We start from the raw sequence: 15,745 nt of genomic DNA on the forward strand, positions 1-15,745 counted from the left end.
TGTGGGATGGAGAGATTTTGCCGGTCTTTCCTTCCTACAGCTGTCAGACTCCACAACAAAGATTTTGCAGCTGACCAAACACACAAATCCACACATGTGCAATAACACGAAGTGCAATTCTCTTTTTCTGACTAAATTGTATTTTATTCTGTTTTATTGTGTACAGTATCTTATTCTTATTATCATATATTCCAGTATTTTTTCTAAATTTTCGCTGCTGTAACATTGCACTGTCCAGTTTTGGCTGTAACGAAACAAATTTCCCACGTGTGGAACTAATAACGGTTATCTTATCTTATATAAAAATAATAAAATTATAGCACACCAGAAAGATAGTCAGGAATTCTGTGTCATCAAAGATGAAAAAACAGGGTGACACAAAACAAAGGTGCGTGAGAAAGAATCATATACTCTGATGAGGGGACTGATTTATTTTAAATAAATGTACCACTGATGGTCTACTTGTCCTGTTTGTGTTTTGGGGTCTTTGTGTCCGGTTGTCTGAGTGCTTTCCCATTCTCATCTCCAGCCCCACACCTACTATGAGAGGAGGTTAAGCAGATGTGTTGTTCTCACAAGGCACTGCTCCACCTCCGCACAGTGTATTTACATCTCAGTGCCTTCAACCAGCCTCAAACAAACTCTGGGCTTTATTTACTGACCTCTAGTGGCAGTAAGGTGACATTGTTTTTTTGAAATTAGATTTTGCCGTTTTCCATTTGGCATCGTAAACCAAGATTTTGTGTTCTTCTCCGTTAAGCACACTGATTTGCCATGTAATGAAATGTGGTATGTATAATATTACTGTCTCAATGTTAAAATGCTGGGTTAAAGAGTGAAAACAACGACACAGACACTTAAAATTCTCTTAAGCCTTAAACCTCTCTTATCAAGAGTTCAGCTTTCTCATTTTGAACCTCACAGCTTCTGACCGAATTTGGTGGTTTGTTCAGCTTCAAACTTGAGCCAGTGAGTCTGGAAAGTGTGAGACACACTCAGGTTGATGGACCCTTTTCTTCTAAAGAAACTGAAGCCAAAGATGTAAATGACCAAAAAAAAAAAAAGATTTAATAAACTATTAACACCTGTCAGGTACCTCCTGATGACCTGTTAAGTAAATTTATTAATTTTTCAATAACATTTTCACATAAAAGATAAAATAATAACAACATTTTAAAACTGTGCTCTTCACCAGCCTGTACAAACAAAAACAAAACAATTTATGAATGAAGACATATCATTTACAACAAAAGGTACCACACGGTGATTAGTTTAGTTTCTGAACTAGTAGGATCAAAAACATTGGCTTGTTCTCCACAGTGATGTGTTAAAATAATCAGTAGATCAGGTCCATCAGTCAGAAACGGAGCCTTGAGACATCTGAGATGACGTTGTTGAAGCTCTTTGTCGACGTTTCTCATAATATTTCTACAAAAAAAACAGAAAAGTGAGAAACCAAACATTGTTAGGCCAAGAGTGTGATTTTGTGTACTGAATGGTGTGTGCGCATGCGTACCTGCAGGTTGTTGTAGTGTTTCTGGCTGCAGCAGTGGAGTTCCTTGGCGGTCTTCTCATTCAGGTAGAAAACAGAGCAGATGTTACAGAAAAATCCTGATTTTGGGATCACAAACTCCTGACCTGCAGAGGAGTAGAAACAGGAAAATTAGACAAGTGTTAACACAGCATTTGAATCGCCTGCGTGTGTGTTTATGTGTGTGTCTCACCGAGGGGGCTATTGGGGTTGAACTGAGGCAGTCTGAAGTCTGCTACAACACACGGAGACTGAGAGCGAGATCGCTTTGCCTCAGGTCCAACAAGCTCCCTCCTGCGTTTGCCCACAACTGAAAATGGAAAGAGCGACACATTAATCATCAACAAATCTGCTGCAGGAGCCACCGGGTTTGTAAAATATTAAAATATAACTTAAGTAATTAAACAAATGATTTTTGATTTATTTGAAATGGTGAAATGTTTGTCAGCCACTTTATTAGGTACACTTGTTTGACTGCTCATTAATGTAAATCTCTAATCGGCCAATCACATGGCAGCAACTCAGTGATCTAGGTATGTAGACATGGTCAGATGACCTGCTGAAATTCAAACTGAGCATCAGAATGAAGAAGAAAAGTAATTTCGTGGACTTAAATGTGGCATGTTTGCTAATCTTAGCATTTCACTGATGGGATTTTCCCAAAGAAGCATCTCTAGGGTTTACACAAAATCGTCTGAAAGACAAAATGAGCAGCAGTTCACTGGAAGAAAATGCATTTTTGAGTTCAGATGAGAATGTAATAACTCAAATAAACACTTATTACAACCAAGGTATGCAGAGGAGTATCTCTGAACACACAGCACATCCAACATTGAAGCAGATGAGCTGCAACAGCAGAAGACCACACTGGGTTCCACTTCTCTAAGCTAAGAACGTAAAACTGAGGGACCAATTCACACAGGATCAGCAACGCTGTAAAAGAAAAAAAAAGTCTCAATTTCTGCTGTGACATTAGGATGGCAGTGTTAACTGAAAAGACACGATGTCGTACTCTCATCCACAGCGCTTTATTCGTTCCGCCATTTTTCACTCACAACAACAACAACCCTCTCGTGGGCAACAGAACTCTCGCGATAAAACAGAAAATAACAAGTTAACAATCTCCCTCTTTCTTAAAAAAAAAATAAAATAAAAGTATAAACACACCCCAGTAAACATTTGTATACACACCCCTGTAAACATTTGTATACATATATGTATATATTTATATAAACAAAAAAACATTTCAAAAGTGCTTTGCTTTACTTGAAGCATACTATCATTGCACACAATAAACAATGGTACATTTGAATGCAAAGACAACTTTGTAAATAAAGGATTACAGTATCCAGAGTCCTTCATCTAGCGCCTTTAGAAGGGTTAAAGGTGAAACTCCCTTTTTCGTCAGACAATCAGCAAGTTGAGATTTTGAATCAGACCAACAAACCTGTCTGATTTTCTTGGCTTGTATGAGCTCTTTAATGCTGCTCATTTCTAGCCTCAGTCTCTTCTCTGTAACCTGCTTAGTAGACTTGAGTGCATCAAACAAGGAATGATTATCAGTCACACAGATCAAAGGAAGAGCGTTCAGACCAGTGTTACCAGTTGTAAGCTCAGAAAAAAGTGTTGCCAGGAAGAGCGCACTGTCTATTCCATCTGACATGGCAAGAGTTTCTCCTGCCAGTGTACTTCTGACCACGCGCCTGATTTTTTTAGACTGTCAGAAGAGAGGACAAAACTTTCCTCCTTTACCCATAAGGACGATTAATGCCCCTCCTTGAGTACCGCCATCAGGAAGGTTGCCAAATGAAGCATCACTGAAAACAATCAATGCCAGATCCTCACTGTTACCCAAGTGCTGAAACTTAAGAGTCACTTTCTCTGCCTTAAGTTTATGGATAACTTTGTTCACTTCATGAATAGACTGTACAGTTGCATCTTTGATATTAGATCCAAGGCTACATGTGTCAAACATAACATCAGGCCTTGTTTGTTTGGCAACCCACAAAATCTGTCCTATTTTTGACCTGAGTTGCTCACGTTCTGTTTCACTTAAGGGAGCCTCCCTCTGTACAGCCCGTGCTGCTTGTAGCTGAACCGGTTGTAGGTTGTCAATGTAAAGTTGTTGATGCACCTCTATTACATCATTAACTGTACAAATGTCCATACCAACATAAGAAAAACTGTCATGTTCTTCACGGCCCACAAGGAAGGTAGATTTCAGTACAGGAATGATATGAGTTGCAAAGTGACTTGAACCAGCCCAAAGGAAATCATCAACATGACATGCAAGCACTCCTGTAACCTCAGATTGTTCATTCTGCCAATAGAACACTGCAGGATCAACCTGTGATATTTTACCACCAGTTTTGAGCATAATGTCTTTGACCTTATTGTACCAATAAAGTGAAGCATCTGCAAGTCCATAAACACACTTTTTCAGTTTCCATAGAACATTGTCCTTGCCAGCTTCAGGTGGGGGACGAAGATGGACGTCTCTTGACAGTTCCATTCCCTGCAAGAAGGCAGATTTAATGTCCATTGAATTTACTCTCCACTTGTTTTGACATATCACAGCTAGCACCAGTCTGAGGGACTCAGACGCACATGTTGGAGAGTCTTTCTGTAGTTCTTTAGTATTTACCTCTTCAAACCCCCGTGCCACAAGTCGAGCCTTTGGGACAACACCATTAGTAGTTTCTTTGAGTGTACAGACCCATCTAGTAGACACACATTTTTGACCCAGGTCTTTCACTTCATCAAACACACCATTACTTTGCCAGCTCTCAATCTCCTGCTGCTTAGCAGAATCAAAGGAAATATCTTTTGTTATGAGTACATCTGCATCTCTGTTTTCAGCTTCAGTGCAAAGACCATCAACAAGTGACATGTCTACAGCTTTCTTTTCACCTTCACTACCATCATGCTCAAGATATTGCACATTGTACCAGTTTTTGTATTGCCCTTTTGCTTTTCCCGCTCTACCTAGCACTCTGGCTGTGTGTTGAACACCGTTGTCTCTGTTGGTAAAAGCAATCAGCTGTCCTGATCTTAACTTTACATTAGCAGAGACATGATCAGTGGGTGTAGAGGGCTCATTTGCAGTTTGTGTGACAGACATGTTTTCTGTAGTGTGTGTGACAGACATGTTTTCTGTAGTGTTAGTTTCTCTGTCAATAGTGATGTCTTCTTCCTCACTAATACTCTGTTCACCATCGGGTGTGTCAGTGTCATCATTTTCAACTGCGTCTTTGTTGTCATCATCAGTAGTACTGTGTGGTTTTTGTTTATCTCCAGTCTGTGAATCCACTTTAGTCAATCTTGACTGGTGTACTCTTACAAGAGTCCCCCCATGTCTTACAAATACAACAGTTCCATCCTGCCCAATAACTACACCTGGACCCTTCCACTCTGTACAGTCGACTCGTTTGTAGTATACTTTATCTCCTGCCTCATATTTGTCATCTGTAGGCCTAAGTTGTTTGCGTAGTGCTCTCCTGATCCTTTCTGAACACTCTGCCTCAGTAAATGCTTTCCTGGAAGCATGTAATGCTGAGATATGTTCAGCTACTCTTGCACTTACAGTTGTGCCCTCTAAGGCAGGTGGCTTATCCATCAACACAGAAGGAAGGTTGGGGTTTTGGCCAAACACAAGTTGATGTGGACTATAACCATGTACATTAAGCATACTGTTTTTGGCCATAAGGGCCCAGTCTAGCGCAGTGTGCCAGTCACATCCTCGTTCCTTTTTTACCTTCAGGAGGATTTCTGTAAGTGTCATGTTATGTCTCTCCAGTAGTCCGTTGCTCCAGGGACTATACCCCGCCGTTGTTTTTACCTCAATGTTGAAGTTTTCAGCCATGTCCCGGATGTCTGTGTTGTTGAACTCTCCGCCGTTGTCTGTGTAGAGCCGTCTGGGGGCACCGTGAATGCTTATCCAGGTGTGAATGAAGGAGTTGACAATCTCTGCAGCTTTCTTTGTCTTTACGATGCTGCCAGCACTGAAGCGTGTGAAGTGGTCGATGATGTGAAGGTACCACACATTGGGCTCCAGCTCATGTAGATCCATCGCTACTGTCTCATTATACTCAGAAGCCAGGGGTAGACCAACAGCAGGTCTCGGCTTGGTTTTGCAATATTTCTGACAAATGTCACAGTCACGAACTATCTCTTGTAGAATAACTGCACATTGTTTATCTGTATTGCCAGAGCTTTGGATGAGCCTCAATAACCTCTCTGCAGATGCATGACCAAACTGCTTATGAAGTTTCACAAGGACTTTCTGTTTCTCTTTTGTAGACATTTCAGCAGTTACCATGAGAACTTCATTTTCATTGCAGTTTTCTGTAGTATTTTCATCTCTAATGTCCACGCAATAGTGTCCCGAACTAGTGAGCTCTAGGGGAACAGGCTGCTTGAACATGACAACACTGTCATTCTCCATGTCTAGAACAGTCCCTGCTTTCTTGAGAGACGTTTTGCTCAGTAGTAGTGGAATGTCAACAGGAACTACTTCACTTTCAATGTCACATTTTGTTTGTCCAATTTTGACTGGAAGTTTCACTTTTCTGCTGGAATACACTACAATACCATCCCCAAAGCGAAATGGTCTGGAGCTGGGGGTTTCTGATTGCAACAGCTTGTTTACTTGGCCTTGGCTGAGGTCACGCATGTAACTATCTAGCCACTTCTGACCACAAACTGTACGTGTACATGCAGTATCAATAATGGCTGACCCCAATGCCTCAGTCAGGAAGATTTCAGAGTCTGTCATTGAGGCTTTAGTGTACAAAGTAATGTTACACTCCTCCACTTTCCCATCTTCAGTTAGCTTTACTTGGTCACCATTACGATGAGGACAGTCTTTCGCCCAGTGGTATCAGAATCAGAATCAGAATACTTTATTGATCCCTGGGGGAAATTATTTTTTGTTACAGTGCTCCATTTTAAACCAACATTAAGACAAGACAGACAATACGCTAACTAAGAATAGTACAATATATACATATATATACATACATACATACATACATAAGTCACTTATAAATAAATATTTGGAAAAGAAACATGTGTAGTTGTAGCAGCAAACACTGTGTTAAGTGGATGCGTTGTACAGGGAGATGGCCACAGGCAGGAATGATTTCCTGTGTCGTTCAGTGGTGCTTTTCGGTAATCTCAGTCTCTCACTGAACGAGCTCCTGTGACTGACCAACATGTCATGGAGTGGGTGGGAGGTGTTATCCAACATTGTCTTTATCTTGGACAGCATCCGCCTCTCCGACACCACCTTGAGGGAGTCCAGCTCCATCCCCACAACATTGCTGGCCTTACGGATCAGTTTATTAAGTCTGTTGGCATCTGCGACCCTCAGCCTGCTCCCCCAGCATGCAACAGCATAGAGGATCGCACTGGCCACAACAGACTCATAGAAAATCCTCAGCATTTTCTGGCAGATGTTGAAGGACCTCAGTCGCCTCAAAAAATAGAGACGACTCTGGCCCTTCCTGTAAAGTGCTGTGGTGTTTTTAGCCCAGTCCAGTTTATTGTCAATGTGTACTCCAAGGTATTTATAGTCCTCCACAATGTCAACACTGACCCCCTGGATTGAAACAGGGGTCAAGTGTTTCCTGGTCTTCCTGAAGTCCACGATCAGTTCCTTGGTCTTTGCCACGTTGAGCTGCAGATGATTCTGCTCACACCACGTGACAAAGGAGTCGACCACAGCCCGGTACTCTGTCTCATCATCCCTGCTGATGCATCCAACCACCGCAGAGTCATCAGAAAACTTCTGAAGATGGCAGGTCTCTGTGCAGTGGCTGAAGTCTGTGGTGTAGAGGGTGAAGAGGAAGGGGGAGAGGACAGTCCCCTGTGGTGCCCCTGTGTTGCTAATCACCTTGTCAGACACACACTGTGGGAGACGTACATATTGTGGTCTTCCTGTCAGGTAATCAACAATCCAGGACACCAGAGAAGCATCCACCTGCATCGCTGCTAACTTATCACCCAGGAGGGTCGGCCTGATGGTGTTGAAAGCACTGGAAAAGTCAAAAAACATGACCCTCACAGTGCTCGCCGGCTGGTCCAGATGGGTGTAGACACGATTGAGCAGGTAGATGATGGCGTCCTCTGTTCCGAGACGAGGCTGATAAGCGAACTGAAGGGGATCCAGATGTGGTCTTACTATGGGTCGCAGCTGGTCCAGGATGAGCCTTTCCAGGGTCTTCATGATGTGGGAGGTCAGTGCCACGGGCCTGTAATCCTGGGGGCCACTGGGACGAGGCGTCTTTGGTACAGGGACGAGGCATGATGTCTTCCACATCACCGGGACCCTCTGCAGACTCAGACTCAGCATAAACAGTTTATGAAAGACTCCACACAGCTGGGGGGCACAGGTCTTGAGGACAAGGGGACTCACTCCGTCTGGTCCAGCAGACTTGCCTGAGTGAAGTCTCCTCATTTGCATCTCAACCTGGTATTGAGTGAAGGTGATGGGTGGGGGAGGGGTGTCAGGAATCTCACAGGAGGCAACATGTGAAGAGAGAGGCTGGCACAGTGGTGTGGCTCTGGATTCCAGGCTGACTGCAGGTGAGGTTGTGGGGGTGGGAGCAGACACTGTGGTGTCGAATCTATTGAAAAACAGATTCAACTCGTCGGCTCTATTCTCACCTCCCTCAGCTCCCCTGCTGTTGGTTGGCCTGAATCCAGTGATGGTCTTCATGCCCCTCCACACCTCTCTCATGCTGTTCTGCTGGAGTTTCCACTCCAGCTTCCTCCTGTAATTGTCCTTAGCCTCTCTGATCTTGTCCTTTAGTAACACCTGGATCTTCCTCACCTCCTCTTTGTTGCCCCCTCTGAAAGCCCTCTTCTTGTTGGGCTTTCATATATATATATATATATATATATATATATATATATATATATATATATATATATATATATATATGTATATAACATATGTAAGTGCTCTGACAAATAGCACATCTTGTTCGCTTGCCAAACTTGTCAAGTGGGTTGGTACCTTGTAGTGGTTGTCGCTGTCCACTCCGCGACGAAGTACCGTTGTTTCGTTTGTATTTGGGACCTTTTTGTTCCGTAAAGAAAACTGCTTCTTGGTTCAGTTGAATTCCGCTGAAAACTCCGGTTACTTTCCCTCCGAAAATCCGTTTCAGTGCAGACTTCATAGACGCAAACGTTAAGTCCGTGCACGCTGTCAGTGCAAGCTGTCGACTTTTCTCATCAAGACTAGCTGTATCTAGAAGCTTAAATGCTAGCACAGCGTCAGGCAGCGTCATGTTGTACTTTTTCATCCGGTTATAACGCTGTTCAAAGTCTATAATGTAGTCTGCCATGGACACGCTGTGGTTCTTTGCAATGGAGTCAAAACACGAGTAGGCTTCATAAGCGCGGTCTTTCTCTTCTCTCTGAAACACCGCGTCAAGTTTTGCAAGCAGTATTTCCATACCGTCATCTTTGTCCAAATCTTCCACGGGTATCTCCATGGCCATTTCTCTGGCTCTTCCCTCGAGCCCCAGCGCCACCGCGAGTGCCTGTTTCTTTTTATCCAGCTCCGTAACTCGTCTCCAGATATTGACTTCATTCTTCCAGCATTCGTATGGCCTGGCTTCATCAAGCTTTGGTGGTACTTTGTAATTGGAAACCATCCTCTGCTACCAATGTTAACTGAAAAGACACGACGTCGTACTCTCATCCACAGCGCTTTATTCGTTCCGCCATTTTTCACTCACAACAACAACAACCCTCTCGCGGGCAACAGAACTCTCGCGATAAAACAGAAAATAACAAGTTAACAGGCAGGGTCAGAAAGCTTGGATCCATCCTGCTTTGTATCAAAATTTCAGGCGGATGATGGTGTGGGATATATTCTTGGCACACACTGGGGCCCTTAGCACCAACCACAAAACATATTACCACCACCACAAGGTAGTGGAAATGCATCTCAAAGCTATTAGTAGGCTAACAGAAGCAGGCTATACAATTTTTCTTTTAATATTCAGTTTACTGTGTTTTCGCTGTCAGAGTGATGCAGTTTGTTGATTTAAAGCAGCTCTTTGTACCTTTAATGCCAACCGTGCTCCATCCATCCTTCTCCTCTCCCTGCTCTGTCTCCTTATCAGGACACTTAGACTCTGGCTGCTGTCCAGCAGAGGCAGGTGCAGCATCAGGCTGGGTCTCTGCTTCCTCTTCGGTCCTCTGGCTCTCCGCCTGGCCGTCACCTGGTGGCGCAGATGAGTCTCGGTCCTGTGATAAAGTGGGATTAACAGAAGCTGGAGGCAGTGGTTCTGTTGTTTCCTCCTCTTCCGTCTCTTTTGTGCTCTCTGGTTTCCCTCTAGCAGATTTTCTCACTGTGGGAGGAAAAAAAACATTAATTAAGCTTCATGTCTCAGAGCTCTGACACGACTTTATCCCAGATGCCAGCCACTGGAGAATATATGTACGGATGTTATGCATTTAAAATACAAAATATGAGTAACTGTATTCCATTATAGTTACTCCTTAAATAGGTGATAATTTATTGAAATAAATGGATTAAACTGCCGTATTTTTCTGTTTCATATGTTAGGCCCTCTCTACTTTTGGTACATTGCTGGAAACCCAAACAAAACACACAATGAGAGGGTCTAATGTAAGTGTCCTGTGTATGTGCGTCAGTTACACGACCTGGAGACAGCACAAGAGATGGAAAGTTGATTCTGAAAGCAGAGCCTTTCAGCGCCGGCAGCGGGAGACTGAATATATGTTTACAGACATGCTGGTAAACCCGTGTGTCTTATTAGTGGAGCTAATGTGGCTGTAATTAAGGAATTTAATTTAAGACGGCACTACGAGACAAAACGTCAGGATAAGCTGAAAAACCTAAATGCTGAGCAGAAACTACAGAAAGTAGAAGAGCTAAAGAAGAATCTGACATTTCAGCAGACTTTTTTCACCAGAGCAAAATCACAAAGTGAAGCTGTTGTGAAAGCAAGTTTTATTGCATCAGAGGAGAAAGCCACATCAGCCTTGCACTCTGAAGAGCTTCATGATGAAGGTGTGCAACATCTTGTGTCCAGACAAAACGCAGATTTTGGCAAATGTGAGCCTGAGCAGAAACGTATGTCAAAGTGTAACCGACATGAAACTGCTCTGGGACAAACTTGTTGGACTTACAACAGATGGAGCGCTGGTGTTGTGCGGTGAAAAAAGCAGACTAATCAGCAGGATGCTGATGCAGGAGGAGAAATGTACCGGTGAGTTGACAGCATATCACACACCAGGAAAGGCTGTGTGGTAAAGTCCCAAAAATGGAGCATGTAATGATCACCGTAACACAAACCGTAAATTTTATCTGAGCTAAAAGTTTAAATCACCGTCAGTTTCAGTCTTTTATGTGGGAAATAGATTCAGAGTTTGCCGACATTCCTCATCATACAGAGGTCTGCTGACTGAGTTGGGGAAAAGTTCTCAATAGAGGTTTTGAGCTCAGCAAGGAAACCTGTCAGTTCATGGACATGGCATGTATGATGCGGTGAAGGCATTTCAAGTGACTTGCAAAGAAAAGCGTCTGGACTTCTTTAAGTTAAGAGACGTTTCACCTCTCATCCGAGAAGCTTCTTCAGTTCTAAGGTCAAATGGTGGAGAGTCCCAGATATAAACCTAGTGGGAGTAACCCCCCACAGAGGGACAAAAGGACCCCCTGATGATCCTCTAATCGCCTGAGCCAAGGTGTGAAACTGGGTGTGGGCCCCAATCAGCCAGAGTTTCGGGTGAGTTCATTGTGAAACCTGGCCCCACCTTATCATGTGAATTCCTGAGATCAGATGGCCCAGGATGTGAGTGGGCGTTAAGGCGTCTGGGAAGGGATCTCAAAACTGGATTATAGATGGCAGAGAGTTGGTGTCGTAAACCCCCGCCTCTGTTCAAAGATGGTCGCTCACAGTGGACATAGATGGCTTCTTTCACTCCTCTTTCAAACCATTTGTCCTCTCTGTCCAAAATGTGAACATTGGCATCCTCGAAAGAGTGTCCTTTATCCTTAAGATGCAGATGGACTGCTGAGTCTTGTCCTGTGGAGGTGGCTCTTCTATGTTGTGCCATGCGCTTGTGAAGTGGCTGTTTGGTCTCTCCAATGTAGAGGTCTGGGCATTCCTCGCTGCACTGTACAGCATGGAAAATTACGACACTGAATGGCCCTCGGGTTATTAGTTCCATTCCTGAAGCAACGCCCCAGCTCCGTCTACATGCGGCTCCAACCTTGTGAATGCTTTCATTTATTTTTTTCTGGGGTTTTGGCAGCATGTTCATATTTCTAAATTGCAGAATTTTGACAGGATATGTTTTTATGGAGAGCAAATTATTTAAAATTAAAGTTTTGTTTTTTTTTAAGTTTATTTAATCTGGAATAATATTCCTGTCTGTTTTTAATTCATATTCATGTTTAAAAAACATTGTTTTAGTGTTCAATAAATGTTTATCTTGTTTGGCCCGCGACCTAAAGTGTGCCTTGATGTTTGGTCTCCTGTGCAATTGAGTTTGACACTCCTGGTCTAAAGGCTCCAACCTAAAGAAACATCTGGAAGTTCTTTTTAAAAAACTAACGTTAGCCTGCTGCAACTACCTTGCTTTAGTTGTGGTAGCTTCCTGGGTTATGTGCCACTTCAGTATCTACGTGACTTATTACTATTACGGAAGGCTACTCGCCACCGAGCAAACATCTTATCTTATGTTAACATACAGTGGGGCAAAAAAGTATTTAGTCAGCCACCGATTGTACAAGTTCCCCCACCTAAAATGATGACAGAGGTCAGTAATTTGCACCAGAGGTACACTTCAACTGTGAGAGACAGAATGTGAAAAAGAAAATCCATGAATTCACATGGTAGGATTTGTAAAGAATTTATTCATAAATCAGGGTGGAAAATAAGTATTTGGTCAATAACAAAAATACAACTCAATATAGGGCTGGGCAATATGACCCAAAATTCATATCTCGATATTTTTTAGCTGGATGGCGATATAAGATATATATCTCAATATATTTTTTAAAGCCATAAAGTAAGAACAAAAAGAGAGTTCTTAGACAAAGCTGTGTCCCAGATGTCACACAGGCACTTTTATTAACATAGAGCAGATGTACATAAAATTTACTCAAAAATAAATTATGAGCATTTATTAAATAATAATGCTCCATAAATAAAAGAAAACAATGTTGTTTTTGTGCATAACAAAAAGCTCACAATTGTGCAACCACGTCTCTTAACAGGTGCTATTTATGGTCCCTAAACACAGTAAGGTAATATTACGTTGAAGCACGTACGTATCACTCCGCGAGGCTCAGCCATAATGCTCCGACAATCCATCAAGCGGTGCAGCTCCGTAGCTTACCAAAGTCGTACTAAAACATTTTTTGACAGATTGCTGAGCACCGTGTTCAGCATAAAATCAGTTCGCGGCCATCAAGCACAACCAGAATTCATACATAAGGCGCGCTGTCAACTTTTGAGAAAATGAAAGGATTTTAGTCCGTGCAGCACCTCTGGGCTGCATGGCATTAGCGTGGTTAGCTCGTTAGCGTGGTTAGCTCGTTAGCGTGGTTAGCTAGCTAACACGTTGACGGCGTCCAGCCCCACGCACGGGTCGATGCGCGCAGTAACTCGTTAACGGAGATTTGCCGTGTTGATCTTGTCGCTTCCTGCAGGTGAAGCGATGGGGGAGGAGGGGAGTTGTGTTCAGTGAAGGAGAGGCGAGGCCGAGTAACTTTGTAAAGACGAAAGTGGAGGAAAGAGACGCAAACTTGCGGCTCCACAAGTATAATTATAACGTAACAGACTATATCAATATAAAGGATATTGTCACATCTTATATCTCGTATAAAAATATATCGATATTTTTTAAAAACTCGATATATCGCCCAGCTCTAACTCAATACTTTGTAACATAACCTTTGTTGGCAATAACAGAGGTCAAACGTTTACTATAGGTCTTTACCAGGTTTGCACACACAGTAGCTGGTATTTTGGCCCATTCCTCCATGCAGATCTTCTCGAGAGCAGTGATGTTTTGGGGCTGTCGCCGAGCAACACGGACTTTCAACTCCCGCCACAGATTTTCTATGGGGTTGAGGTCTGGAGACTGGCTAGGCCACTCCGGGACTTTCAAATGCTTCTTACGGAGCCACTCCTTTGTTGCCCGGGCGGTGTGTTTTGGATCATTGTCATGTTGGAAGACCCAGCCTCGTTTCATCTTCAAAGTTCTCACTGATGGAAGGAGGTTTTGGCTCAAAATCTCACGATACATGGCCCCATTCATTCTGTCCTTAACACGGATCAGTCGTCCTGTCCCCTTGGCAGAACAACAGCCCCATAGCATGATGTTTCCACCCCCATGCTTCACAGTAGGTATGGTGTTCTTGGGATGCAACTCAGTATTCTTCGTCCTCCAAACACGACGAGTTGAGTTTATACCAAAAAGTTCTACTTTGGTTTCATCTGACCACATGACATTCTCCCAATCCTCTGCTGTATCATCCATGTGCTCTCTGGCAAACTTTAGACGGGCCTGGACATGCACTGGCTTCAGCAGCGGAACACGTCTGGCACTGCGGGATTTGATTCCCTGCCGTTGTAGTGTGTTACTGATGGTGACCTTTGTTACTTTGGTCCCAGCTCTCTGCAGGTCATTCACCAGGTCCCCCCGTGTGGTTCTGGGATCTTTGCTCACCGTTCTCATGATCATTTTGACCCCACGGGATGAGATCTTGCGTGGAGCCCCAGATCGAGGGAGATTATCAGTGGTCTTGTATGTCTTCCATTTTCTGATGATTGCTCCCACAGTTGATTTTTTCACACCAAGCTGCTTGCCTATTGTAGATTCACTCTTCCCAGTCTGGTGCAGGTCTACAATACTTTTCCTGGTGTCCTTCGAAAGCTCTTTGGTCTTGGCCATGGCGGAGTTTGGAGTCTGACTGTTTGAGGCTGTGGACAGGTGTCTTTTATACAGATGATGAGTTCAAACAGGTGCCATTCATACAGGTAACGAGTGGGGGACAGAAAAGCGTCTTACAGAAGACGTTACAGGTCTGTGAGAGCCAGAGATTTTCCATGTTTGAGGTGGCCAAATACTTATTTTCCACCCTAATTTACAAATAAATTCTTTACAAATCCTACCATGTGAATACATGGATTTTTTTCACATTCTGTCTCTCACAGTTGAAGTGTACCTCTGGTGCAAATTACTGACCTCTGTCATCATTTTAGGTGGGGGAACTTGCACAATCAGTTGCTGACTAAATACTTTTTTGCCCCACTGTAAGTCTTTTCTCCCCTACAGTAAATATATTGTCTATTCAGTCAGATTTGGGCTTACAAGCCAAGAACAAACAGGAATTTGCAGGATGTGATTGCTACATTCATGTAGTTGTGAAAAGCAATGACAGTATACTAAGTAATCCAAAGTATTCAGAATACGTTACTCACACTGAGTAACTTAACAGAATACATTTTAAAAGTAACCTTCCCAACACTGACCCGGGGTCTGCTTGGTTCTCTTCCTGGGTCGACCTCTTGTCCTGGCAATTACCGCCTCCTTCTCCACAGTCTCTCCCACCTCGTCCACCATCACAAAATTGAAACTCTCCTCTAAAACAAGAAATCAGAGGTCACAGGCAGTATTGACAGTAAAAACTTTCATTTTGTGTTGAAATATACCCAAGTTAAATGCTGTCTTCTAAGAGGGCGATGTGGGAAAATCTCCATTTAAATAAAACAATATTTCTGTCAAGCATAAAGTTTCCTGTTTCTCCTAAGGGATGATATAGGTTTAAGTTTAATCTAAATGCTTTTCTTGAAGTTGAACTAGTTGAATGAGACAATTCTTAGCAAGGTAGATGACTACCTTAGTTAGGCACACCCAAATTTTTCAAGCGCCTCACTTAACACTGCAGTTTGACATGTACACTTTTTTTGCTTTTTTATTTAAGTGTTTATTGAAGTTATGCATAAAATAAAATGTACAATATTTGATGGCTTCCTTTGTTCTAAGACTCATATGTACAGTTGTCTGGATGACCGCCATCACTTCAAGTAGTTTTCCTTCATGCAGGTATGAAAAAACAGAGAAAGAAAAGGAAAAAACAAAACACACAAACAAAGAAACATGTGTACAGTGTTACTGTTTCAGATATTGAGGAGGGGTACAACACAACACTGGTCCAGGAGG

General features: G+C 42.9%; 1 protein-coding gene across 2 annotated transcripts in view; it reads right to left on the reverse strand.

The window, feature by feature from the left end:
- Positions 1–1,105: 1,105 nt before the first annotated feature.
- The window catches only part of LOC146674178 (uncharacterized), a 48,299-nt gene continuing 33,659 nt past the window's right edge, over positions 1,106–15,745 (reverse strand). For both annotated transcript variants that reach the window (XM_085394665.1, XM_085394657.1), the window contains 5 exons: positions 15,055–15,165; positions 9,607–9,894; positions 1,725–1,841; positions 1,517–1,638; positions 1,106–1,428 (listed from right to left, as the gene is read on the reverse strand). In XM_085394665.1, coding sequence (XP_085250791.1) covers positions 1,354–1,428; positions 1,517–1,638; positions 1,725–1,841; positions 9,607–9,894; positions 15,055–15,165 — 713 coding nt within the window. In that variant the 3' untranslated portion in view covers positions 1,106–1,353. The remainder of the gene's footprint in view (positions 1,429–1,516; positions 1,639–1,724; positions 1,842–9,606; positions 9,895–15,054; positions 15,166–15,745) is intronic.

The sequence above is a fragment of the Rhamphochromis longiceps genome, linkage group LG3, assembly GCF_057381845.1.
Source record: "Rhamphochromis longiceps isolate RC_006_pf linkage group LG3, R_longiceps_female_GT1.1, whole genome shotgun sequence".
NCBI lineage: Eukaryota > Metazoa > Chordata > Actinopteri > Cichliformes > Cichlidae > Rhamphochromis > Rhamphochromis longiceps.